Below are 26,931 nucleotides of genomic sequence, written 5' to 3' on the forward strand. Positions count from 1 at the left end.
TTGGGAATGGTTTAATCTGCTGGGGGAGTTGATCGTGTTTGGTTATCCCGTAATATTATAGCTGGATGGTTATTATGGATTGTCCTATCTGAAATAATGTATTGATTATCATATAATATGTAAGATTTTGACACTAAAACTGTATCGGGCTTGAATTTATGGTACCTTTGTGAAGTGATGGGCATTCATGAGTTTGTATTTTAAAGCAAGATTTTGGTGAATGATATTTGCCATTTGTTTGTACCTTTGTGAGTAATCAGATTGAGTAAAACTGTTGCAGGATCCTGGAATGTGTTGGGTTGTGTCTGCTTTCTCTGGCATTTTCTGCACTAACTGCCTCGTTTGTTAATATTTCATGTATTTTTTGATGTTTTCCCCCTTTTGTCAAGCGTCCTTTATTTCTGCAAGGAACCCCTTTGTTTTTTGGGGAGAGTCACCAACTCTCACTCCGGTGCTCAAGGCTTCCTTGTCACCATCTAGTCTACTCAGATCGTTGGGATGTCTCGCATGGAGGGTCATACTCATTCCACTGGTTAATGTTTTCTTCCAGAGTGATGATTTATTGTTCTGAGTTGGCCTCACATGTACGTGTTCTGGTCTGTATCTCTTATCACGATTGCATATACACACATGGAGTGCTGAATCCTGTTCATTTTTGATGAAAATATATACTTAAAAGTTTTATCTGTTTTTCTTGTTGTTTTTTATTGAAGTTCATCGTCAAAGAAACATTTCCAGAAGTTGTATTTCAGACATTGTAGATATATATCATATAATCATATATGTCACAAATCTCAGCATTGAATATATCTGAGGTATACACTTATAGAAAAGAGTGAAAGAAAAAAAAACAAGCAAAACGAAACGAAAAGAAACTATGTACAAGTAGGGAGTGATTTTTTTTTAACAACATATTAAATGATTTGTGAGAATAAAATCGGGCCTATGAGGCATTATGTAGTTAAACCATTTTTCCCAGTATGAAGCAAATTGTTCCAGATTATGATTATCTTCTCCATTTTGTAAATGTCCATTGTAATTTCCATCCATGCATTTAACCTTGGGCTCTCCTGTGATAACCATTTCCTAGTAACAGTCTTTTTACCAGCCGCCAACCATATATTCATTAAATATTTATATTTTTGCAACCATTCTTGAGGTATATATCCAAAATATATGGTCTTACTCCCCAAAGGTATTTCACATTTAAAGATGTCATGTCGGGCATTGTGTATCCCCCTCCAATAGTCTTTGATAACAGGGCAGTCACAAAAAATATAATAATGATTTGCATTTCGATTTCCACAGTTTCCCCAGCAAACCGCGAGGTTACTATCATAATGGGATACCTAAGAGGGTGTAATAAAATATCTTATCAAGTTTTTCCGTCCGAACTCCCTCCATTTCTGTGAACTGGTACACTTCCATTGATACCTCCATATTGTTGTCCATTCTTCCTCACATATAATTATCCCTCCTTCCTTCCCCCATTTTGTTTTAATGTATGAAGTCAAATGTATTTTAAGATTTGACAAATCCTTATTCATGCTTGAAATAATTCTACTACCGCTATCTGAATTATATGCTTTTCTAAACAGCTCTAACATGCACGTACTTGCCTTGGTTACAATTTTAAGCATCCTATTAACATACTGTCGCATCTATATATACTGATAAAAATCTTGTTTTTCTAAATGTTTCTCTTTCAGCATTTCAAAGCTGAACAGTGTTCCTTCTTTCATTATGTTGCAAAGAACTGTTATTCCATTAGCTGTCCAGTCCTTAAATCTAGCATCCAATTTATTTGGTGTAAAATCCGAGTCATATGCACACCATTTAAGAATTGCAGTATCTCCCTCGAGATTATATTCTTTTATAGTAGTTTTCCATATTTTAAGAGTCAATTTCACCCATGGATTATTAATAGTATTTATGTACCTTTGCAAGTTATTATCAGCCAAAATTGCTTGTATGGGGAAGGGAAGTACCCGCTCCTCAATGTTTTTCCATTGAGCGTCATACGATGGGTTGCTCCAGCATATCACAGCTCTCAACTGTGCTGCAAAATAATAACCTCGAAGAGAAGTTAGGCCACATCCACCTTTTTCCTTTGCTAATTGCGAAGTTTTGAGATGAACTCTAGGCCTTTTACCTTGCCAAATATACCTTGATAACATCTTGTTCCATTCATTGAATTGATTTTGATTAATCTCTATTGGTAGGGTCTGAAAGAGCTATAACAGTCTGGGCAGTGTATTCATTATAATAGACTCACTCCTTGAACTGAAACTTAAAGAAAGGAATCAGGTTCCATCTTGCTATATATTCCTTAATGTTCTTTTTATATAAAGGCTGATAATTACATTCTGATAATGTTGCCTAATCTTTTGGCATAATGATGCCCAAATATTTGAAAGACCCTGTTTGCCATGCCCGGGGTTATCTACTTTCAATTTCTCTTGCTGGGCTGTAGTAATATGAAAGTAATTGGGTTTTATCTATGTTGATCTTGTATCCTGATAATTGACCATATTGTTCAAAGGATTGCATCAATCAGGTAAAGAGATCAAAATGTCATCCACGTAACAAGCCGATTTATGCTCTGTCCCTTTACTAGTAATTCCCCATTTTGTCTCATGTATTGAGCTAATGGTTCCAGATATAACGCGAGGAGTAGTGCTGACCATTCACAACCCTGTCTTGTGACCCTTTCTAGGGTAAGACTATTTGATTAAATATCCATTGATTTTAATCCTAGCAGTAGGGTTGTCATATAGTGCCTGTATAGTTTTAATAATTGTTATGGAAACCAAATCTATGTAAAACTCTGTAAAGAAATTTCCAATTAACCGAATCAAATGCCTTTTCAGCGTCCACGCTTATCACTATTGCTTTGATTTTACTTTTTTGTATATATGATCCATAATGTGAAGTATTGTGCAAACACGAGGAAATCTGCAGATGCTGGAAATTCAAACACACACACAATGCTGGTGGAACACAGCAGGCCAGGCAGCATCTATAGGCAGAAGCTCTGGCCGAGACCCTTCGTCAGAACTAACAGAAAGGAAAGGTACTAAGAGATTTGAAAGTAGGTGGGGGAGGGGGAAATGTGAAATGATAGGAGAGGACCGGAGCGGGTGGAGTGAAGCTGAAAGCTGGAAAGGTGATTGGCAAAAGTGATACAGAGCTGGAGAAGGGAAAGGATCATGGGACAGGAGGCCTAGGGAGGAAGAAAGGTGGAGGGTAGCACCAGAGGGAGATAGAGAACAGGTGGCATGATGGGCAACTCAGTATGTCAGGGATGGGGTAAGAAGGGGAGGAGGGGCATTAACGGAAGTTAGAGAAGTCAATATTCATGCCTTTCTTTCTCCCTTATCACTATTGCTTTGATTTTTTTTTGTATATGAATTTGTATACAAGTTCCCTCTCTTCAGCAAGAGTCATTCCTTTGCCGCCCGGCTGGCAGTTTCCGCAGCCGCAACCCCCGCATTTTGGCTCGCATGCTGCACCAATACTATCCATTTCCGATTTCCACGCTCGATTTCCATAGCGGTTTTCTAGAACACGAAAGATGACATCTGCAGTTTTATAAGTTTTGAGGCGAAGGTCTCTTCTGACTTTGTGGTCAAGACTGTCCAGCAGTTGAATCTTTTTCACCTCTCTTGCACCGGTCGGCTCTCCCTGCCTCTGGAGTGCTTCCCAGTCCTTTCTCCACCTGTGAAAATCACGTCTGCTGCCAGTAAACTTGGGAAGGGCCGTCGGTTTCAGTCTGATGGCTGGCGTGGGAAAATTAGAGGAAAAGCCCAACGCCGTTGGTGTTAGTATTTCAGCATCCTCCTTTCTCCTTCCTTCCTTTTTCAGGACTACAGTTTATTGCTCTTGCTGTCCCAGCTCAAAGCTCACAGATTTCTGTTTCCTGGTCCTCCAGTTTCCGAGTCAAACAGTTTTGTCAAGCAGTATTTTCACTGCTCCCTTTGCACATGTGCAGCTTCCACACTCGAACGGGACTGAATACCCGAAGGTTTTAACCGGATTCCATTCAATGACCAAACAACTTTCCTTCTTTTCCATTTTTTATTTTTATTTTCACAAGTGTGGCATTTCATAGTTCTTAGTTATTAGTCAGTAGTCATAAATAATCAGTCATGTCAGTCATTAGTCTAGTCAAGGATAGTCATAAGGCAGTGGCAGTAGCAGTAGCATCAGCATTAGGATTAGGTGAAAAACTGGCTGCCTCTCGGACTTCGGAGACAATTTTGGACGTGCACCTCCGTTTCTCTACTGGACCGTTATGGTTCCAAACTGGGTGAACTCTCTCAAAGGTTCGCAAGCACTTCTTAAGCCTTGCGCCATTTTCAAGAAGTGCCTGCATGCGATGATCCCGATGGCGGAGTTAAACCAAACGCAGTGACAGCAGTGTTCCTTTCCCTGAAACAGTATCAACAATTATTTAAAGTTCGGCATCTTACCGCGGGATGTGACGCTGCTCTCGGACTGCCACTGTGACGTTGCGGGGTCCGCCCAAATGTTCTGGGCAGAAACCGCCCTCAGGCAGAAGGTTCCGTCCTCTCTGCCAGTGAATTCTTGCTCTTCCTTGATACCTTCCTGAAACTCAAATTTGACTTGACAATCATGCACATTTGGTGGAGATGGCCGAGAGAATCTCTTCCCAAAGACTGAGCAGGTGATCGGCCTCTACCCAGTGTGAACTCGCTGGTGTCTCAGTAGATTAGATGACAGCGTGAATCCCTTCCCACAGTCTGAGCAGGTGAACGGCCGCTCCCCAGTGTGAACTGACTGGTGTGCCAATAGTTTGGACGACTGTGTGAATCCCTTCCCACAGACTGAGCAGGTGAATGGCCGCTCCCCAGTGTGAACTCGCTGGTGGTTTTGTAGATCAGATGACTGAGTGAATCCCCTCCCACATTCTGAGCAGGTGAATGGCTTTTCCCCAGTGTGAACTCGCTGGTGTCTCTGTAAGGTGGATGAATGACTGAATCCTTTCCCACAACAGGTGAATGGCCTCTCCCCAGTGTGAACTCGTTGGTGACTGTGTAGGGTGGATGAATGACTGAATCCCTTCCCACAGTCTGAGCAGATGAACGGCCTCTCCCCAGTGTGAACTCGCTGGTGTTTTTGTAGATCAGATGACTGACTGAATCCCTTCCCACATTCTGAGCAGGTGAACGGCCACACCCCTGTGTGTACTCGCTGGTGTGCCTTTAGTGTGGATGAGCAAGTGAATCCCTTCCCACAGTCTGAGCAGGTGAATGGCCTCTCCCCAGTGTGAACTCGCTGATGTACCTTCAGTTTAGATGAGCAAGTGAATCCCTTCCCACAGTCTGAGCAGGCGAACAGCCGCTGCCCGGTGTGAACTCGCTGGTGAGCCATTAGATCAGATGACCGAGTGAATCCTTCCCCACAAATTCAGCAGATGACCAGCCTCTGCCCCGTGTGAACTGACTGGTGTGTCCACAGGTGGGAAGACCGACTGAACCCCTTCCCACTCACAGAATAGATGAATGGACTTCCCCAGTGTGTAGCTTCAGTTGAGATTACCGAGTGAATCCATTCCCACAGTCTGAGCAGGTGAATGGTCTCTCCCGTGTAAAATGATGGACGTGTCAATTGATCAGATGACCGAGTGAATCCCTCCGCAAAGTCTGAGCAGGAAGGATGGCTGATTGAATCTCTTGCTCCTTAAATATCTAGACAGAAACAGCACAACTGGTGTGTTGAGTTTGAATTCCCATAGACAAATTCCTGGTCGATTTTAACCTGTGAGAAGATTTAAAAATCCATCAGTGGGTGAAGGACAACATTTGAGATGAGATCACTTGAGTTGCCAAGGTGTGATCCGATATCACACTGTTACAGTGAAGCTCAACACAAGTTGGAGAGAGAAATCACCTTCTAACTGGGCACAGTACTGGTATCTGGAACGACCCTCAAACTCTCTGATGGTCTATAAGAGTGGGACACTTATGCCATCTCCAATCTGTGACTTGGCTCTGTTTGACTCTGTCCATTTGAATTAGTCCCTCTTCCCACTGAGCTGAAAGGGTGTCTGGCCCCAAGGTAAATAAACCCTCTCACGTAAATAGCCTTTGTTGACGTGCAGCTGGGGTTTCCCTTTATGTAATGTTAATATAAAGTGCCACAGTTTCAATGCCATGTCAATATCTCCTGACCTGGCTGGTGGCATAGTGGCATCAATGCCAGACTTCAGGATGAAAGGTCCCGAGTTCGAATCCAGCCGGCTCCCCTGCACGCATTCCATCCGTGCTGGGTTTCGAGCTGGTGATCTCTTTGGAATCTCACCCGGCAGAAGTTTCCCCTCATGTTCCCCTGAATGTTTCACCTTTCACCCTTAACCCATGGCCTCTGGTTATAGTCACACCCCATCTCAGTGGTAAAAGCCAGCTTGCTTTTACCCTATCTCTAACCCTCATAATTGTAGTATACCTCCATCAAATCTCCCCTCAATCTTCCACATTCCAAGGAATGAAGTCCTGGCCTGTTCAATCTCTCCTTATAACCCAAGTCCTCCAGATCTGGCAACATCCTTGTGATGACAAGGAAGGGGTGAGGGAGAATTGAGAGTGAGGGAGAGAGGGAGCAAGAAGGGAGGGCTGGAGTAATCTCGGGATTACTGACTGTGCCACGCGGCAGTGACAGTAGTAATGGAATGAGGTGGAGGATAAATGCGTGGCTGAGGGATTGGAGCAGGGGGCAGGGATTCAAGTTTCTTGATCATTGGGACCTCTTTTGGGGCAGGAGTAATCTGTACAAAAATGACGGGTTACACTTGAAACCTAGGGGGATTAATATCCTGGCGGGAGATCTGTGAAGGCTACTGGGGAGACTTTAAACTAGAATGGTTGGGGGGTGGGAATCAAATTGAAGAGACTAGGAGAGAAGTGGTTAGTTCACAAATAGAGAAAGCTTGTAGACAGTGTGAGGAAATCTAGGAATAATGGTGCATATTTCCCTGAAGGTGGAATCCCATGTGGTGAAGAAAGCTTTTGGTATGCTGGCCTTTATAAATCAGAGCATTGAGTATTGGAGTTGGGATGTGATGTTAAAATTGTAGAAGGCATTAGCGAGGCCAGATTTTGGAGTTTTGTATACAGTTCTGGTCACGAAATTATAGGAAAGATGTCAATAGAGTACAGAGGAGATTTACCAGAATGTTACCTGGGTTTCAGCACCCAAGTTACAGAGAAAGGTTGAACAAGTTAGGTCTTCATTATTTGGAGCATAGAAGGTTGTGGGGGGACTTGATAGAGGTATTTAAAATTATGAGGGGATAGACAGAGTTGACGTGGACAGGTTTTTTCCATTGAGAGTAGGGGAGATTCAAATAAGAGGACATGAGTTGAGAGTTAAGGGGCAAAAGATTAGGGGGCAACACGAGGGGTAACTTCTTTACTCAGAGAGTGGTAACTGTGTGGAACGAGCTTCCAGTGGAAGTGGTAGAGACAGGTTTGATTTTGTCATTTAAAAAAAAATTGTATAGGTATATGTACAGGAAAGGAATGGAGGGTTATGGGGTGAGTGCAGGTAAGTGGAATGAGGTGAGAGTAAGCGTTCGGCACAGGCTAGAAGGGCCGAGACGGCCTGTTTCCATGCTGTAATTGTTATATGGTTTTACCGCGTACAATTCTGGTCTCCATATCCGACAGCGGGGAGCTTTAACACATACCGGAACCAACTGCAGCTCAACCCCAGCTGATGCGGGTGTTTCTCCTGTTCAGGTGGCGGTGAGGAAGGGGTTAATCTCGGGTTTGTGTAAATCCAGGGCCGGTTGCAAGTGGCAAAGGGCCGGGACCGAGCCGGATAGCTGGAGGCTCCGGGCTCTCCAGTCTTACATCCCTGGTTTTAGTTTTGCACTGTGTCGGGATCACAGGATCAGTCTGCTCTGGTTCCCCAAGCTGGGAGGGTGGACGTGGGTGAAGGGGGCCTGTCTATGTGTCGGTGTGGGGTGAATGGTCAGAAGGGTGTGGGGCCACTGGCGGGACGGAGGGTGGTTGGGGTACTGTGAGTGATATGACGTGGGTGGATGGGCAAGGGGTAAATTACGTTGTCAACGAGGGTGGATCTGGTCCAATGAATCAGACAGCTTAGCTCGCATGTCCTTTCAGGAGGCCACAATTCTCTCATCATCTTAATCACTGACTAATCTTCCTGTTAACATTGAGTTTGTTACAGAGCCCCAGAGCCTGGGAATGGCTGGGTGGTAGGAATCAGAGGGTGATGGTGAGAGACTGTTTCTTAGACTCGAGTTCCATGCTTAGTGACGTTCCCTGGGGTTACACCCATTGCTACTTGTCATCTATGTCAATAATTTAGTTGAGAAAGTACTGGGTATGGGTAGAGAGTTTGCAGCAAGTTCAAACAATTACTGTTTTTGAAAGACAGTCAGTATAAACACTCCCCTCTCTTTCCCTCTCCCCACTCAGAACTGACCAAAAGCTGCATCAGAGGATGTAAGATCTTGAACTGAGTGACCACTGTGAGGGAATGGGAGTGGTTTCAAAGGGCTGGGCTGCTGGAAGCACATTACCAGACCGGGACTGATTGCAACTGGGTCTGACAGAGGCATAACTGGTTCTTCTGGGCACATTCAGTCTCACTCCCCACTATTACCTACCTTCCTTTGTACAGGTATGTAATATCTAAAGGACCAGTGTTTGAGTAAACGAGACTCACCAAACGTTCTCCTGACTGAATCACTGGAATCTCCGAGTCAGATTGGTTTCTCTCCAGTCGGTGCTCTCAGTCCTCGGGCTGGTACACTTGTTGCTGTTCCCTCGTCTTCAGTCGTGGTTTGCCTCCAGTTGGTGTTTTTCTTCCAATAAATCTCTCACCACAGGTCTAACTTTAACCAGAGAGACAATGAAGCACATTAATAATGAAAAGGAGAACTAAACTTTTCTGCTTAATGTTACTAAGAACAAAACTCACTGAAATTTAAACACTGAAGGCAGATTTAACGATCTCAGTGAACAATCTTTTATTGTCCCTCACATCTCACAGAACGATATGGGATAAGAAGGAGCCATCATTCAGTCATGGTAAGACATAAGACAGAATTAGGTGATTCGATACATCTGGTCTGCCCATCATTCAACCACGGCTGATTTTTATTCCAACACCATATCCCTGTCTTCCTCCTGTAAACCTGAAGCTACTCAGCAATCATGAATATATTAATCTGTCACAAATATATCCAAATTGGAGCCTCAACCAACCTCTGTGGCAACAAATTCCACAGATCAGACACCTTAAGGCCAATTTATTTTTTCTCATCCCAGTTTTAAAGAGAAGCATCTTTACTCTGAGACAGTGCTGTCAGATCACAGACTCGCTGTCTAATGGAAACATCCACTCCATGTCCACTGTATCCAGGCTTTTCAGCATTCAGTAGGTTTACTTAACCATACATCCCTCCACCACCCCCACCATCCCTCTGAACTCCATTGAGCACAGGTCCAGAACCATCAAATGCTCCTCATACATAAAGCCGATCATTCCTGAGATTGCTTATGTACACCTTGTTAGCAACAACGGTACTGAACACATTTCCAGGAATAAGAAACAAATTGGTACCAGGATAATTTAAAGGGAAACATTGTGTTTTCTTTAGTGTTCTACTATCACATGTGTTGGCGCGTGGCCAAGTGGTTAAGGCGTTCATCTAGAGATCTGAAGGTTGCTAGTTCGAGCCTTGGCAGAGGTTGCATGTGTGCCCTTGTGTCCAGATCAGCACATCACAGGAAACATTCTCGCCCGAGACTTCCCAGTCTCTCGGTAAAGCAGGCAGTGAAATCAAAGATCCCCACAACCTGGGACGTTCTCCTTTCTCACCCACCCCAGTCCGGGAGAAGACACAACAGCCATAAAGCTCCAGGTCAAATGTGAGGAGCCTCAGGAAACGAGGCCAGTTGGGGGGAAGTTAACGGGACTCAGTGGCCAACATCAGATTTCCCCAACACGACATGGAGGATGCGTGACCACACACCTGGAGATTGTGAACATGCACAAAGAGATTGTTACATCTATGGATAAATGGGAGGGGCAAATGGGATCACCTGACTGGTGGGGTCTAACATCCCAGGCATAGTTTCCAGCTTCCTAGCACTCAGTGGAAATAAACAAACTTGCCCCTCACATCTCCTCTCACCTTAAATGTGTCAGACATTTCAAACCCCCAGGAAAAAACATACCCTCTGTCCACTCTACCTATTCCTCTCGTAATCTTGTAAACGTCCATCCAGTCTCACCCCAGCCTGCGCCGCTCTGGAGAAAACAACACAAGTTTGTCCAGCCTCTCGTTACAGCTCATGCCCTCTAATCCATGGAGTATCCTGGTAAACCTCTTCTGCGCCCTCTCCAAAGCTCGGACATCCTTCTGAGAATGGGGGCGACCAGAACTGTATGAAACACTCCAGATGTGAGCTAACAAGTTTTACAAAGCTGCAACACAACTTCATGACTTTTGAACTCAGTGCTTCAACTAATAAAGACAACCATGCCATTTGCCTTCTTAACCACCCGATCAATCTGTGCAGTCTCTTTCAGGGAGCGATGAACTTGGAGTCTAAGATCCCTCTGACCATCGACACTGCTCAGGGTTTTGCATTTAACACTGTACTATCTCATACATTCAGGGGTGCAGTGCTACCAGAGCTCACAGCAGCGCCGCTCTGACACCTCTGTAAAAAAGTCAATATAAACAAGCGCGGAATTTAACAACCCCGCATATTAAATAGAGCGAATTTTACAGAAGCGGGGGTGTTGGCTGGTCGGGAGAAATACCACTAATAACATTAGGATATTTGATTGTTTTTGGTGAAATCCTGGAGCTGTGACTGTTTTTTATTTAGGTATTTGTGAAATTCCTTCTCGCTCGTCCCGTTGTCCAAGGAAGTTGGGAAATACCTGTAAACAAATGCAAGCATTTTTCCGCTCTTTCCAATGGATACCATTGGATTCCAGGAAGGAGCTATATTAAGCACGGAATGAACATCGAAACCCATGTTTAACAGTCGAAAATAATGAAAGAAAAATATACAAGCTAATCATCCAAAATCCTCTTCTACACCTGGTTAAATTTAGTTTTGTTTTGGAAGCCAAATGGAAAAAAAAAATTCTAGGCTACAAGAGAGCTTTACGTCATTTCATATCATTAGTAGCTGATTAACTCCTTGGCCTCGCTCCACCAACTGTAGTTGATTGAAAAGAGGCTTTTTTTCTCTTTGTGTTGATAGGAAAAAAGAGTAACTTAGTGAGACAATGAACGAGATGAAATGCATTTCCAAACCTCCCAAATGGTTGCTCTCCTCCCATTAACATTTGTCACTTCCGAAATACAATATTTTCTATTCGTTTAGTTGCGATAATAATTTATGTAAAGATTCAAGCTTCTTTAACTTTTTATATATTTAAACACTAAACTGGATGTATGAAGGTCGAACCATGTAACACCAGACGTGTGAGGATATTTTGAGTATCGACACTCACAGGTACACTTCAATATATTGAGAAAGGGATGGAGCAGTGGACCCAGAGTGAAGTGATAAGCAGGTGAGAGGACGTACAAAGACAGAGGGGATGAGAGGGAGTGGGACGGAGGGGTATGAGGTAAATTTGTTCACCGGAAGGGGAAATCGATATTCATGCCATCAGGGTGGGTGGGGGCACCCAGACGGAATACAAGTTGCTGATCCCGCACCGTGAGGGTAGCCTCATCTTGGCAAGGGATGGGATGACACGTCGGAACGGGAATGGGAATCGGAATTGAAATGTCTGGACACCGGGAAGTCCCGCTCGGAGTGGATGGTTCAAAGATTAATTTATTATCAAAGCAGGAATTCATAAATAACGCTGAGTTTTTTTTCCTTCTCCAGAGAACCATGAAACAAAGAAATCGTGAAAGTCGTTCAGAGAGAGAAAAAACTGAAACTCCCTCCCCACCCCCCGCATCAGAAAGGACGGCATCCCGATCATCAACCCCCAAAACCCACCCCTCCCCCCCGCACAAAAGGGAAGAAAAATATCGACACCCGTTAAAAAAAACACCCCTACCCCGCACAACTGCGGAGGAGCCGGTGTCACCAGTGTGGGGGCGGCCGCATCGGGAGCAGCGGACACAACGGGCGACCCCGGAAAATTCACAGGTGAAGTGTCGCCTCACCTGGAAGGATGTTTGGACAACGGAGAGAGTTCGGCCGTCCGGGCCTGTCACTGTGACACCCCGAACTCCACATCAAATCCGTCCAAACGAATCTGGGCGAACTTTAATGACCAATAAATATAATTCCTCTCAGCGATCAGCTGTCTGAGTGATTCCCTGACTCTGAGAGGAAGGGGTATCTATGGTCCACACTGTCAGGGTGTTGAGTTTACCAGGAGACAAAGACTGCAGGGACGAGAGGTTTTCTGTTGACTAATACACTGTGTGTGGATCCCGCTGGCAATTCTGGTGTTGTGACCCGAATCGAGACAAACACCACGCTGCCCACTCCACCAACAACACGGCACAGCCGTACACATAACAGGGGACTTTACGTCCCACAACACTGGATTCAGTGATGAAACCCCTGATTAATGTTGTCGTCTCACCGAAAAATCCATTAACCCTAACCCTGCAATATGGTGTAAAATCCCGCTCCCCATATTAACACGGGTTATACAGACCAAAGAGCAAACTGCCGGAGGAACTCAGTGGGTCGGACAGCATCTGTGGAGGGAGATGGACCGTAAACATTTCGGGCCGAGACCCTCCCTCTGGACTGAGAGTGGAGGGGAAATAGTCAGAGAAAAGAGGTGAGGGGTAGGGATGGGGCATGAGCTGGGGAGTGAGAGGTGGATTCAGGTGAGGGGGGAGGTGGAAGGTGAAAATAGTGACAGGGGTGGGAGCTCAATGGTTGGGGCAACACGGAGCTGCAGAAGATGGAAATTAATTCCATAAACAATGAGGTTAGAGAGTATTTGTTATAGAGAGTGCAATGAAGATTCACTTGACTGATCCCTGGAGAGGTGGGGTCATAACCTGAAGAAAGATCAAATGTGGTAACTCTAAATGTCATTTAGAGAATCGAGGACTGAGAAGTGAACACATTGAAATGCAGAACATCATTACCGGTTGAACCAGTGATCCCAGTCTCTGAAAAAGGGGATGGGAATCGAGCCCGTGACTCTGTGACCTGGGGGTGGAGGGAAAGGGATCGCGGTAGATATGGTGTGGAAAAGTAGACATGTATCTGGTGTAAATATGGAATAATGTGGGGAATGCGGCGGATGGGTCGGGCAGCATGTTAGGGCCGAGGAGCAGAGTCACCAGTTCAGGAGGGAGACCCTCCACCCGTCACCTGATCCCGTTTCCTGTTCACGTTTTTCTGCAGATCTGCAGTATTTGCGGGTCACTGCTCGACGTGTACGTGTAGCTTCACCTTTGTCCCTTTCAGAGAACGCAGTGAGATCCGGATCAAATAGCTCCACACAATTAAATTAGATTATTACATTTACACAATTAGAATAGCTTATTACATTTTTTTAATATTTTTGTACTATATATATATATATATATACTTACTTTAAGTCACAATTGTTAAGATCCTTTGTTAATTAGGTTCTACTGCTACCGCAGAGACAACGAATTTCATGGCATATGCTGGTGCTATTAAACTTGATTCTGATATTGATATGGGAGACCCACCGCCAGTCACCTGATCCCAGTTACCGCAGATCGTAATGTGAGATTGAAGCATTTTCCATATATTTGCTTTCCACAGAAATGACAACTGGTCAGTTTCCTTCTGTGGTTCCGGAGCAGAAGCTCAGTCTGTCTAATATTTCCACACAATTAAAGTGGTGTATTTGTTTATTATCATCACGTACTGAGCTACAGTGAAAATCTTGCCTGATGTAACATCCACACAGATCGATACATTACAACAGTACATTGAGCTCATAGACAACAAAAAAATAACTGTAAAAAAGTATTATGGCTGCAGAGAAAGTGCGGTGCAGATAGACATATGGTGCAGGGTCACGTCGAGTTACATTGTGAGGCCGAGTCCATTTTATCATTCATTTGGCTTATAACTGCAGACAGGAAGCCGTTCTTCAGCCTGGTGTTACGCACTTTAAGGCTTTTGTATCTCTCAGCCAATGTGGGAGCGGGTTTGCAGCAAGAATGTCCGGGTTATGAGGTTCTTTGTGTACATGGCCTGCTTTTCCGAGGGAGGGGAAGTGTAGGGAGAGTCCATGGAGTGGAGGCTTGTTTCTCTGATGTTCTCTGCTCTCCAAAGTTCTCTGCAGTTTCTTGCAGTCATGGGCAGAGCAGAAGCCATACAAAGGCATGAAGTATCGACAAGGAGCTCAGAGACCTCGGCCTTCACCCTGCCTTGTGTAGCTGGATCCCGGACTTCCTGTCAGATCACCAGCAGGTGGTAAGAGTGGGCTCCATCTCCTCTGTCTCTCTGACCCTCAGCACACATACCCCACAGGGTTGTCACTTTGGCCCTCTCCTTTACTCTCTGTGCACCCATGACTTGTGTTGCCACCCACAGCTCCAATCTGCTAATTAAATTTGCTGAGAATACTACATTGATCGGCCTAATCTCAAATAATATCTTTCAATCGATCAAATGCCTCCTGACAAGGTTCAGTCCAAACAAACTTTTCACCCATCTTCAGGAGATTAGTCAGAGGAAGAGCGAGAGCAGCAAAGTTCTTACAGAACTTACGATAATATCCATCCATTCCCAGAAACCTTCTGAGCCTTCTTACCAATCAGAGATATGCTCTTCCCAAGTGTCACTCCCTGTGACTAAGTCATCAATATAGGCATCTGTGTGTTCTAACCCTCGAATTTCAAAATTAATCATTCTCTGGGATGTTCCTGGAGCATTTTTCTTTCCAAAAGGCAAAACATTGTATTCATACAACCGAGATGGTGTCGCAAAGGCAGAAATTTCTCTATGTCTGTCCGTCAATAGAACACACCAATACCCTGTCAACAGATCAATCTTTGTAAGAAATTAGCTATTCCAACTTTATCGATGCAATCATCTATCCTAGCGACAGGATAGGCATCTGTTTTTGTTACTTCATTTACCTTCCCATAATCTGTGCCCCTGAGACCTACTGAATCTGTTTCCACGCTTACAACAATTGCTCAGCCAATTTACATTCTCTACGTTCATGCGATATGGGTGTTGTTTAATCGGTTTGGCTTGACCAATATCTGCATCATGTAATGAGACCGTGGTTTGCTTGCGAACATCGGGAAAGAAATCTTTAAACTTCAGAATTAATTCCTTCAGCTGTTGTTGTTGCTTTGGCTGCAGATGAGCCGACTTGTTATCAATGTTTTCTGGAACAACGGAGTTCATTAGCCGAACTGGGACCACGTTTGGCTTGTAAAAAGTCTCAGACGAGTCAATTGTTTCAAGCTCAGGGTTGCCAGATTCATATGTTTTGACAACAACACACACAGATGGTGCCTGATTGTCAAAACAAGGCTTTATCATATTTATGTGTGCCAGGTGTGTTAGTTTACGTAGGTTGTGTGTTGTAATAACATAATTCACATCATTAAATTGAGAGACTATTTCATACGGTCTATTGAATTTCACCTGAAGTGGATTCGTCAACATAAGGCAAGCACCTTATCTCACACCTGGTATTTTCTTTCACAACCCTGCTTATCAAACCAACACTTCATTTTGTTTTGAGAAATCTTTAAGTTTTGTCTCGCTAGACCACAGAATTGGTGTAGTTTATTTTTGAAATTTAAAACATAGTCTAACAAGTTAACATGTAAATCCCTACCAATCCACCGCTCCTTTTACAAGGTCAAAGGTCACCTCACTCTGCGTCCAAATACGAGTTCAAATGGAGTAAAGCCCAATGATTCCTGAACCGACTCTCTTACTGCGAACAAAAGCAAATGTATTCCTTCATCCTAGTTGTTTCCATTTTCAACACAGTATGTCTTAATCATTGTTTTGGGGGTATAGTGAAATCTTTCTAAAGCCCCTTGTGATTCTGGATGGTATGTAGACGATGTAATTTGTTTTGCTCCCAGTACATAAACTACCTGCTGGAATAACCCAGATGTAAAATTACTTCCTTGATCAGACTGGATTTCTTGAGGCAAATCGAATAAAGTAAAAAAAAACTCAGTAAGAGCCTTCGCCACAGTTTTAGCTTTAATATTTCTGAGAGGCATTGCCTCTGGGAATCTGGACGCAGTACACATAATAGTTAGCAGATACTGATGGCCAGCTTTAGGCTTTGGCAATGGGCCAACATAATTCTCTATATCTTTAGAAAAGGGTTCACAGAATGCAGGTATAGGTCGGAGTGGGGCCACTGGGGTGACCTGATGAGGTTTAGCCAAAACTTGACAACTGTGACAAATCCCAGCATTAATTTCTGGTTTACCCTGGTTATCCCTGCTACTCTTTTCGAAACTCTTATTCAGGGTAACCATAACCTTATGAGTTAAAGCAAACTGATCTGCTAATCTAGCAGACTCCTGCATAGTGGCAGCATCATTTCCATCTAAATACATCTTTATGTCATCAGGGACACACTTTTTGGATTCTTCAGTTAAAACCAACTCGTTCAAGCTGTTAAAATCATTATTTATATTTTTTATATGTGCACCAGCGGGCAATACACACAAATTACTCATAAGCAAATTCCATATAAGTCTGTTTCACAGGTTTCTTCAAATTTCTAAACTTTTGCCTTTATGCTTCTGGAACCAACTCATAAGTTTTGAGCACAGCCTGCTTCACTAGGTCATAATGTGTGGTGCGTGGCCAGCTGGTTACGGTGTTGAACTAGTGATCTGAAGGTCATGTTTTCGAGCCTCAGCCGAGGCAGTGTGAGTGTTTTTGAGCAAAGCACTGAACCACACACTGCTCTTGCACGTTTATAGCCCACGTTTATCATCTGCAGCTTACTGTGAAAAAGACTAAGGAGCTGGTGGTGGACCTGAGGAGGGTTAAGGCACTGGTGACCCCTGTTTCCACCCAAGGGGTCAGTGTGGACATGGTGGAAGATTACAAATACCTGGGGATACGAATTGACAATAAACAGGACTGCTCAAAGAACACACAGGCTGTTTACAAGAAGGGTCAGAGCCGACTCTATTTCCTGAGGTGACTGAGGTCCTTTGACATCTACCAGACGATGGTGAGTATGTTCTACGAGGCTGTGGTGACCAGTGTTATCATGTTTGCTGTTGTGTGCTGGGGAAGAAGGTTGAGGGTAGCAGACACCAACAGAATCAACAAACTCATTCGTAATGCCAGTGATGTTGCGGGGGTTGAACTGCACTCTCTGACGGTGGTGTCGTAAAAGAGAATGATGTCCAAGTTGCATGCCATCTTAGACAATGACTCCAATCCGCTCCATAATATACTGGTTAGGCACAGGAGTACATTCAGCCGGAGACTCATTCCACCGAGATGTAACACTGAGCGTCACAGGAAGTCATTCCTGCCTGTGGCCATCAAACTTTTCTAACCTTCCCTCGTAGTGCCAGACATCCTGAGCCAATAGGCTGGTCCTGGAATTATTTCCACTTGCAAAGATTAACTTATTATTATTTAATTATTGATGGTTTTATATTGCTATATTTCTACACTATTCTTGGTTGGTGCGGCTGAAATGAAACTCAATTTCCCTCAGGATCAATAAAGTACGTCTGTCTGTCTGTCTGTCTGTTCTACAGGTTCCACAGTGGTAAAATGAGAGACCAGTTGCTGTAGATTTTATCAGTCATCTTTACAAATCTACATACAAATTATCACCGAAAGTGACTTGTCATGAGGGGTATCATCTTCAAATGAATGACCACGTCACACCCAGGCAAGGGTTAACACATAAGTGGACTTCACAGGATACCTCAAATCAGATACACGTCTATGGATCAAACAAGGTGACAACCACACATTCGATGTACAGTGAATGGATAATTAACCCACCCTTGTGGGCACAGGAAAGTTCTAAACAGTGACCTTTGGCCACTAGTTCCCTGGTTTCAATCCTTCCATTTTTCATCCGTCTCCATCTGAATCTGAGTGTCTGTGTCCTCGGTTAAAACAAAACAAGCTGCGAGTGATGTAAACAAGCTGCAAGTCAGACTGATTCACCTTCTAAATCTCTCTTAAAATGACAGTCCATATCAAACGAAACCTAGGGATTCATAACAATGGCCACTCCCCACTATGAACTGACTTGTGTTCCAGTAGTTGGGATAACTGAGTGAATCTCTTCCCACAGACTGAGCAGGTGAACGGCTTCTCCCCAGTGTGAACTTGCTGATGTCTCTGTAGGTTGGATGACTGAGTGAATCCCTTCCCACAGTCTGAGCAGGTGAACAGCCTCTCCCCAGTGTGAACTGACTGGTGCGCCAGTAGGTGGGATGACTGAGTGAATGCCTTCCCACATTCTGAGCAAGTGAACGGCTTCTCCCCAGTGTGAACTCGCTGATGTCTCTGAAGGGTGGAAGAGTGTGTGAATCTCTTCCCACATTCTGAGCAGGTGAACGGCTTCTCCCCAGTGTGAACTCGCTGATGACTATGTAGGTTGGATGAGTGAGCGAATCTCTTCCCACATTCTGCGCAGGTGAACGGCTTCTCCCCAGTGTGAACTAACTTGTGTTCCAGTAGGTGGGATGACTGAGTGAATCCCTTCCCACATTCTGAGCAGGTGAATGGCTTCTCCCCAGTGTGAACTCGCTGATGTCTCTGTAGGGTGGAAGAGTCAGTGAATCCCTTCCCACAGTCTGAGCAGATGAACGACTTCTCCCCGGTGTGAAATCGCTGGTGACTCTGTAGTGTGGATGACCAAGTGAATTTCTTCCCACATTCTGTGCAGGTGAACGGCTTCTCTCCAGTGTGAACTTGTTGATGACTCTGTAGGTAGGATGACCGAGTGAATCCCTTCCCACATTCTGAGCAGGTGAATGGCTTCTCCCCAGTGTGAACTCGCTGATGACTCAGTAGTGTGGATGGATCAGTGAATCTCTTCCCACAGACTGAGCAGGTGAACGGCTTCTCCCCAGTGTGAACTCGATGATGTCTCTGTAGATTGGATAATTGAGTGAATCTCTTCCCACATTCTGAGCAGGTGAACGGCTTCTCCCCAGTATGAACTCGCTGATGCTTCTGTAGGGTGGATGAATCAGTGAATCTCTTCCCACATTCTGAGCAGGTGAACGGCTTCTCCCCAGTATGAACTCGCTGATGCTTCTGTAGGGCAGATGAATCAGTGACTCTCTTCCCACATTCTGAGCAAGTGAACGGCCTCTCCCCAGTGTGAACTCGTTGATGACTCTGTAGGGTGGAAGACTGAGTGAATCTCTTACCACAGTCTGAGCAGGTGAACGGCCTCTCCCCGGTGTGAACTCGCTGGTGACTCTGTAGGTGGGATGACTGAGTGAATCTCTTCCCACACACTGAGCAGCTGAACGGCTTCTCCCCTGTGTGAACTCGCTGATGACTCTGCAGGTAAGATGACTGAATGAATCTCTTCCCACACACTGAGCAGCTGAATGGCTTCTCCCCTGTGTGAACTCGCTGATGTACCAGTAAGCTGGATGACTTAGTGAATCCTTTCCCACATTCTGAGCAGGTGAAAGGCCACTCCCCAGTGTGAACTTGCTGGTGTGCCAGTAGTTGGGATGACCGAGTGAATCCCTTCCCACACTCTGAGCAGGTGAATGGCCTCTCTCCAGTGTGAACTCGCTGATGACTCTGTAGTGTGGATGACTGAGTGAATCCCTTCCCACAGACTGAGCAGGTGAATGGCTTCTCCCCAGTGTGAACTCGTTTGTGACTGTGCAGGTGGGATGACTGAGTGAATCCCTTCCCACATTGTGAGCAGGTGAACGGCCTCAGCCCAGTGTGAACACGCTGGTGTGCCATTAGGTCAGATGACTGAGTGAATCCTTTCCCAGATATTCAGCAGATCACCAGCCTTTGCCCAGAGTGATCTGACTGGTGTGTCCACAGGTGGGAAGACTGACTGAATCCTTTCTCACACACAGTACAGGTGAATGGCCTTGCCCAGTGTGAATGTGCTGATGTACCTTCAATTGTGATGACCGAGTGAATACATTCCCACTGTCTGAGCAGGTGAACGGCCTCTCTCCTGTGTAAAATGACGGGCGTGCCAGTTGGTCAGATGACGGAGTGAATCCCTCCCCACAGTCTGAGCAGGAAGGATGATCGAGTGAATCCCTCCCCACAGTCTGAGCAGGAAGGATGGTCGATTGAATCCCTCACCCCACTTCTTAAATATCTGGACAGAGACAACAAAACTGGTGTGCCATGTTTGAGCTTCCTGGAGATAAATTCCTTCTCATTTTTAACCTGTAAAAGATTTACAAAATCCATCAATGGGTTTAGGACAACATTTCAGATGTGATTACTTGAGTTGCTAAGGTTTGATCTGGAATCACACTGATACAGTGAGGTTAAACCCAGGTTGGACAGATAAATCATCTCCTGACTGGGCACAGTCTGGAATGACCATCAATTCCCTAATGCTGTTCCTGTTTCTATAAGAATGGGGCATTTCTGCCATCTCCAATTTGTACCTTGGCTGAGTTGGACTCTCTCCATTGGTATTATTCTCTGTTCCTGGTAAGCTGCATGGGTGCCTGGCCCCACAGTAACTGAAACAGTCTCACACAAATAGTCTTTCTTGATGTGCATCTGGGATTTTTTTTTATGTATTATTAACTTTAAGTGCCACAGTTTTAACGCTATATAAAAAATTCCTGTTGAGGTGAATGGTTGGTCTCCACAGCTGTTAAAAAGACAGAGTGAATTTTTGTAATATTTCAGATTCTTGTAGAAAATTACAACACAGAAACAGGCCCTTTGGGCCATCTGGTTTGTGCTGAACTATTTAATCTGCCCACTCCCATACCCCTACCATCCAGGTACCTACATGAACCTCTGAAATGTTGAAATTGAGCTTGCATGCACTTCTTGCGCTGTCTGCTCATTCCACACCCGGAAGACTGACCGTATGAAGAAGTTTCCCCTCATGTTACCCTTAACATTTCACCTTTCATCCTGAACCCAGGGCCTCTGGTTGTAATCCCACCCCATCTCAGTGGTAAAAGCCAGCTTGCATTTACACTATCTATGCCCCTCTATCACAATCAAATCTCTCCTCAATCTGCTACATTCCAAGGAATAAAGTCCTGACCTGTTCAATCTTTCCTTATAACACAAGTCCTCCAGACATGGCAACATCCTTGTGAATTTTCTCTGAACTCTTTCAAAGTCCTTACATCTTTCCTGTAGGTTGTGAACAAAACTGCACTCAGTACTCCAAATTAGGCTTCAGCAATGTCTTCTGCAAGTCAACATAACATCCATCTTTTGTTGTCAGTATTTTTGTTCATGAAGGCCATTGGGCTAAAATCTTCCCTTCCGTCTCTATCTAACTATGATACCACTTTCAGTGAATTAAGGACTTTCTTCTTCAAGAGGTCCCTTTCTGCTATAACACTCCCCTGTGCCCGATCAGTCACTGTGAAAGACCTCCCTTGGTAGGTCAGACCAAAGTGCCACAACTCACACTGGTCTGCATTAAATTCCATTTTCCATTTCTCAAACCATTTTCCCACCTGGTCCAGATCACACTGAAAGCCCTGATAGTCCTCCTCACTGTCCACTACACCACCAGTCTTGTTGTCATCCACAAATTTGCTATCCAGATTACTGATATAGATGAAAAACAACAACAGATCCAGCACTGATCCTTTTTGCAACCACTAGTCACAGGCCTCCAGTCAGAGAGGCAACCATCTGCTACCACACTCTGGCTTCTCCCAAAGACAGTGTCTCATTCAATTTACTGTCTCATCTTGAATGCTGAGTGACTGAACCTTCTTGACCAAACTCCCATATGAGACTTTGTCAAGTGCCTTGCTAAAGTCCATGTAGACAACATCCACTTGCCTTGTCTTCATCCACTTTCCTGATATCTTCCTCGAGTAGCTCCATTAGATTGGTTAGACATGACCTATCATGCACAAAGCCATGCTGTCTATCCTTAATCAGTCCACATCTATCCAAATACTTATATATCCGGTTCCTACACATATGTCCCAATGACTTTCTCACTACTGCTGTGAAATTCACCAACATATCACTTCCTAGCTTAATTTTAGAGCTTTTCTTGAACAGTGGAACAACATTGTCTGTCCTCCAATCCTCCAGTACCTCACCTGTCACTAAGGATGATTTAAATATCTGTGCTTGGATCCCAACAATTCCTGCACTTGCCTTCCACAGGGTGCCAGGGATCTACATTTCAAGCCCTGGGAATTTATCCACACTAATTTGCCTTGAGACAGCAAATACCTCCACCTCTGTAATCTGTCCAGGGTCTCTGAAGTTGATGCTGCTTTGCCTCACCTCTATCGACTCTGTGTCCATCTCCTGAGTCAATACGGATGCAAAACTGCTATTTAAAACCTCCCCCATCTATTTTGTCTCCCGTACAGATTACCATTCTGATCGTCCAGAGTGGGCATGTTTCTGTTCTGACCTTCTCCACGTTTCTGTGACAGAGAAGCAGGCCAAACCTGACTGGAAGGGGAATCTGGTAGGAATGACGATGGAGCATCAATGGCTGGAGTTTCTGGGAGCAACTCGGGAGCTGAGTGATAGACACATCCCAAAGAAGTGGAAGCATTGGAAAGGCAGGAGGACACAACCGTGGCTGAAATGAGAAGCCAAAGCCAACATAAAAGCCAAAGAGATGGCAAACAAAAGAGCAGAAACTATTGGGAAGCTTTTAAAAACCAAGAGAAGACAACTGAAAAAATTGTCGGATGAGCTCACGGTGTGGAATTACGATATTGCAGTCATTACTGAGTCTTGGTAGCACCCAACTGTCTAAAGTATTTAGAGGAACAAAATATCCGGGGCCTCAATATTTCTTGAAAACCAAGGTTCCCTGCACCAGTTACCTTTCTACTTTTAGTTTTGCAGGCACGTACAAACTCTACACCTGCAAAATTTCACTTCTGAAGAACTCCCACTCACCAAGTGCACATTTGCCAGAAAACAGCCTGTCCCAATCCACACTTGTCAGATCCTTTCTGATGCCATCAAAATTGACCTTTCTCCAATTTAGAATCTCAACCCGTGGTCCAGACCTCTCTTTTTCCATAATTACTTGGAATCTCATGGCATTATGAGCACTATTCTGTGTCACCAGCCCTAGATCATTTCCTAACAGCCTATTGCACATTTCTACATTGGGAATTCTACATTCCGATTATGGGCACATTTGACAAACTCTACCCCAACTAACCCTTTTACGGTATAGGAGTCTCAGTCAATATATGGAAAACTAAAATCACTTAACATATCAAGCTTTGTTTCTTGGCATAGTCTGCGATCACTAGAGAAAAATTTGTCGCTCTAAATTCCTCAGACTGTTGGCTGGAGCCAAGTTCCTGTAATGGCTACAATATAATAATATATGTTCCATACACACTGGTTGTCTGGTGACAAATACACAACAGTGCTCTTTCACTTCAGAGCATTGAAAAGTTTGAAATAGGGACCTAAATCCTAAGAACTTTCTACAGGGCTACAATTGAGAGTATTGTAACTGGCTGTGTCACTGCCTGGTATGGGGACTGTACTTCCCTCAATCGCAGGACTCTGCAGAGAGTAGTGCAGACATCCCAAAGCCAGGACCAGCAAGCTCTGGGGCAGCTTCTTCCACTAAGCCATCAGACTGACTAATTCATCCTGATTCATCCTGTATCTCTATGTTATGTTGACTGCCTGTTGTACACACTATTTATTATGACTATAAATTGCACATTGCACATTTAGTCAGAGACGTAATGTAAATGTTTCTTCTCCTCATGTATATGAAGGATATAAGTAATAAAGCCAATTCAATTCAATTAACCCCCTCCATTATTTGTTCTGTCATTCTGGCTCCCTCTCTGCCTGCAACTTTAGTTTGACTCTCCCACTAGCACTTGCAAGCCTTACCACTAGGACGTTAATCCTCTTCTAGTTATGTTCCCCTAACTATCGAATCCCTATCACATCTTTGACTTAGCTCTGCCAGATAATTCCTCCTACAACAGTTTCTAAAGTGTCCCACCCGTTATTGTGGAAAAGCCAGGTGTTACAAATTTCAAAGCCTTATAAATACCGACTCCACAAACCTTGGCCCAACAATCAGCAGCCATGGGCTCCGCTAAGTCCCTGCCTAGCACTCTGAAAATTAAAATACATAATGCCCACAAAGCAAGAGAAGACAGCAAAGAGTTTTCAGTTAGCCATTTCCTTAGTTCGTAATGTACTTAAGAAATGTCAGGTAACAGGAATGGTGGAGGTCATTTTGAGGTCAGAAGACCAAGAAGTCCTTCCGAGAAAACTGCTCGTAGGATTGCTAGAAAGGAAAATCAAAACACCCGTTTGACTGCAAAAGACCTTCAGGAATATTTAGCAGACTCTGAAGTGGTGGTGCACTGTTCTACTGTGCAGCGATACCTGCACAAATATGACCTTCATGGAAGAGTCATCCGAAGAAAAATTTCCTGCATCCTCACCACAAAACTCAGCATCAGAAGTTTGCAAAGGAACATCTAAACAAGCCTTATGCATTTTGGAAACAAATCCTGTGGACTGATGAAGTTACAAAAGAACTTATTGGCCACGATGAGCAATGGTATGTTTGGAGAAAAAAAGGGTGCAGAATTTCATGAACAGAATACCTCTTCAACTGTTAAGCAAGGGGGTGGATTGATCATGCTTTGGGCTTGTGTTACAGCCAGTTGCATGGTAATATTTCACTGGTATAGGGAAATTGAATTCAATTAAATACCAGCATATTCTGGAAGCAAACATCACACCGTCTGTAAAAAAGCTGAAGATGAAAAGAGGATGGCTTCTACAACAGGATAATGATCCTAAACACACCTCAAAATCCACAATGGACTACCTCAGGAGGTTTTGCCATGGCCCTCACAGGCCCCTGACCTAAACATCATCGAAAATCTGTGGATAGACCTCAAAAGAGCAGTGCAGGCAAGACGGCCCAAGAATCTCACAGAACTAGAAGCCTTTTGCAAGGAAGAATGGGCAAAAATCCCCAAACAAGAATTGAAAGACTCTTGGCTGGCGACAGAAAGCATTTAGAAGCTGTGATTCTTGCCAACAGGGTTGTTACTAAGCACTGACTATGGAGGGTGTCCAAACTCAGGCCCTTTTCCTTTTTTATTATTTTGAAACTGTAAATGATGGATGCAAAACAGTAATCTTGCTTAAAATATTAAACAATGTGTCATCTTTAACTTTATGCCTTTTGGAAATCAGGTCATTGTTTTACTCGCTTAGCTGTTCTCAGGAACAGAAATTTTGAGCAGGGGTGCCCAGACTTTTGTATGTCACTGTGTGCAATTTTCTTGCTAAATGATGCTTTAAAAAGTCAGACTTCCAAATATCACTCCCCTTCTTCCCACTTGCAAATTCTCCAGCAAATTTTGCATCACCAAAATGCAAACAGGTACAACCAGTTTCTGTATTTTACATAAATATTTCCGCTGAACCCTCCCTCAAGTGACGGACGGTGATGAACTCGGTTATGGCAATGCCAATGAATATGAAGGGAAGGGCAGCAGTTTGACTCACTAGAGTCTGGCATATTTGTGATTTGAAGGCTACTTGTTGCCCAGGATAAAGGTGTTTGATATCATTATGTACCAAGACAGAACGGGTCAAAACATGTCCTCACGTGTAGAAAAGTCCAGAACAAGAGGAGGTAGAACAAGCAACACACACAAAATGCTGGAGGAACTCAGCAGGCCGGGCTGAATCTATGGAAAAGAGTACTAATGCTGTTCCAGCATTAAAAGAGTTCCAGCTTCTGCAGATTTTCACTTGCTGCGGTTGGAGATAGAACAAAATTGATTTTCTCAACAGCTGATAGAAAGATTTTGTTCTCTTTTTCCGAGTTCCTAATCCTTGCATTCAGATATCTGGAGCTCAGCTCCGTCTGAGAGATCTATCTGCTCCCGTTCCCTGATTAGCCGGAAGCTCCCCGGGGCCCGTGTACGGATCGTGGGGCTGAGAGAGGAGAAAAAATCTGGCCTGTGCTGAGTTTGCGGGCGACAGCCTCCGGTTCTCACAGCAATTGTCACCCAATTAGAGTCAGAAAAACCCTTACCTTTCCGATCCTCCCGACATTTTGTATACTGCGCGCATGCGTATTTATCGGAGAAGGCTGCGATCCTGACGCCTGCGCATTTGATCGGTGCTTCAAACGACAGCGAAATTTTAAACGTGGTGATTTATGGGTAAGTATGGTGCCATTAAAAGATTCTGCAGGGACCGGTTCCACGTCCATATCTCAGTTTTTTATTCTGTGTAGAAAACTCAGCAGCTTTCTTAACGCAGAAAGCGGCTCCCATAAACGATACACTCAATATCAACAGGCATTTCGTGTTCTGAAACAGATCTGAAACAAAAGAGATTCTGCATTTGCTGGAAATACAAAGATGATTACACACAAAATGCTGAAGAGGCTCTGAGGTTCAGGCAGCAACTAAGCAGAGGAGTACACAGTCTAGACATGCTGAAGGGGATCGGCTTAAATGCTGCCCATTTATTCCTCTCCACATTTGCTGCCTGATCTGCTGATAATCTGCAATGTTTTGTAGAAATTAACCATTTTGTTTTTCGATTAACCAGTTTCCAAATGTTTCTCATCTTTCCTTCATAGCCACATCCCGCTGGTCTGGTTCCTCTTCCTCCTCCTGCTCGGAACCTCCAGACCCCATCTCTTTCCAGAGCCCCAAAGCCCTGATTGGTGCTGGTAACTCTTTGTTTTCTGACTCTGCTCCAC

At 44.2% G+C, this 26,931-nt stretch overlaps 2 protein-coding genes across 6 annotated transcripts in view; one reads left to right on the forward strand and one right to left on the reverse strand.

Annotated features, from left to right (window-relative positions):
• LOC132388098 (NACHT, LRR and PYD domains-containing protein 3-like) overlaps positions 1–26,931 on the forward strand; it is a 218,859-nt gene that overhangs the window by 36,009 nt on the left and 155,919 nt on the right. The window lies entirely within an intron of this gene.
• Positions 721–26,311, reverse strand: LOC132388093 (zinc finger protein 850-like). 2 transcript variants are annotated; one of them, XR_009510140.1, is made up of 4 exons: positions 26,254–26,311; positions 13,604–20,405; positions 8,716–8,884; positions 5,402–5,781 (listed from the first exon to the last, which is right to left on the reverse strand). XR_009510140.1 is itself a non-coding variant. In XM_059960446.1 (3 exons), the coding sequence occupies exons 2-3, from the start codon at positions 19,956–19,958 to the stop codon at positions 4,699–4,701; spliced, it is 2,376 nt and encodes a 791-aa protein (XP_059816429.1). In that variant the 5' UTR covers positions 19,959–20,405; positions 26,254–26,311; the 3' UTR covers positions 721–4,698. The 2 variants fall into 2 exon arrangements, 1 of the variants encoding a protein (XP_059816429.1); XM_059960446.1 differs by lacking the exon at positions 8,716–8,884 and having other exon boundaries at positions 721–5,420; positions 18,305–20,405.

This window comes from Hypanus sabinus, unplaced genomic scaffold (genome assembly GCF_030144855.1).
Source record: "Hypanus sabinus isolate sHypSab1 unplaced genomic scaffold, sHypSab1.hap1 scaffold_264, whole genome shotgun sequence".
Taxonomy (NCBI): Eukaryota; Metazoa; Chordata; class Chondrichthyes; order Myliobatiformes; family Dasyatidae; genus Hypanus; species Hypanus sabinus.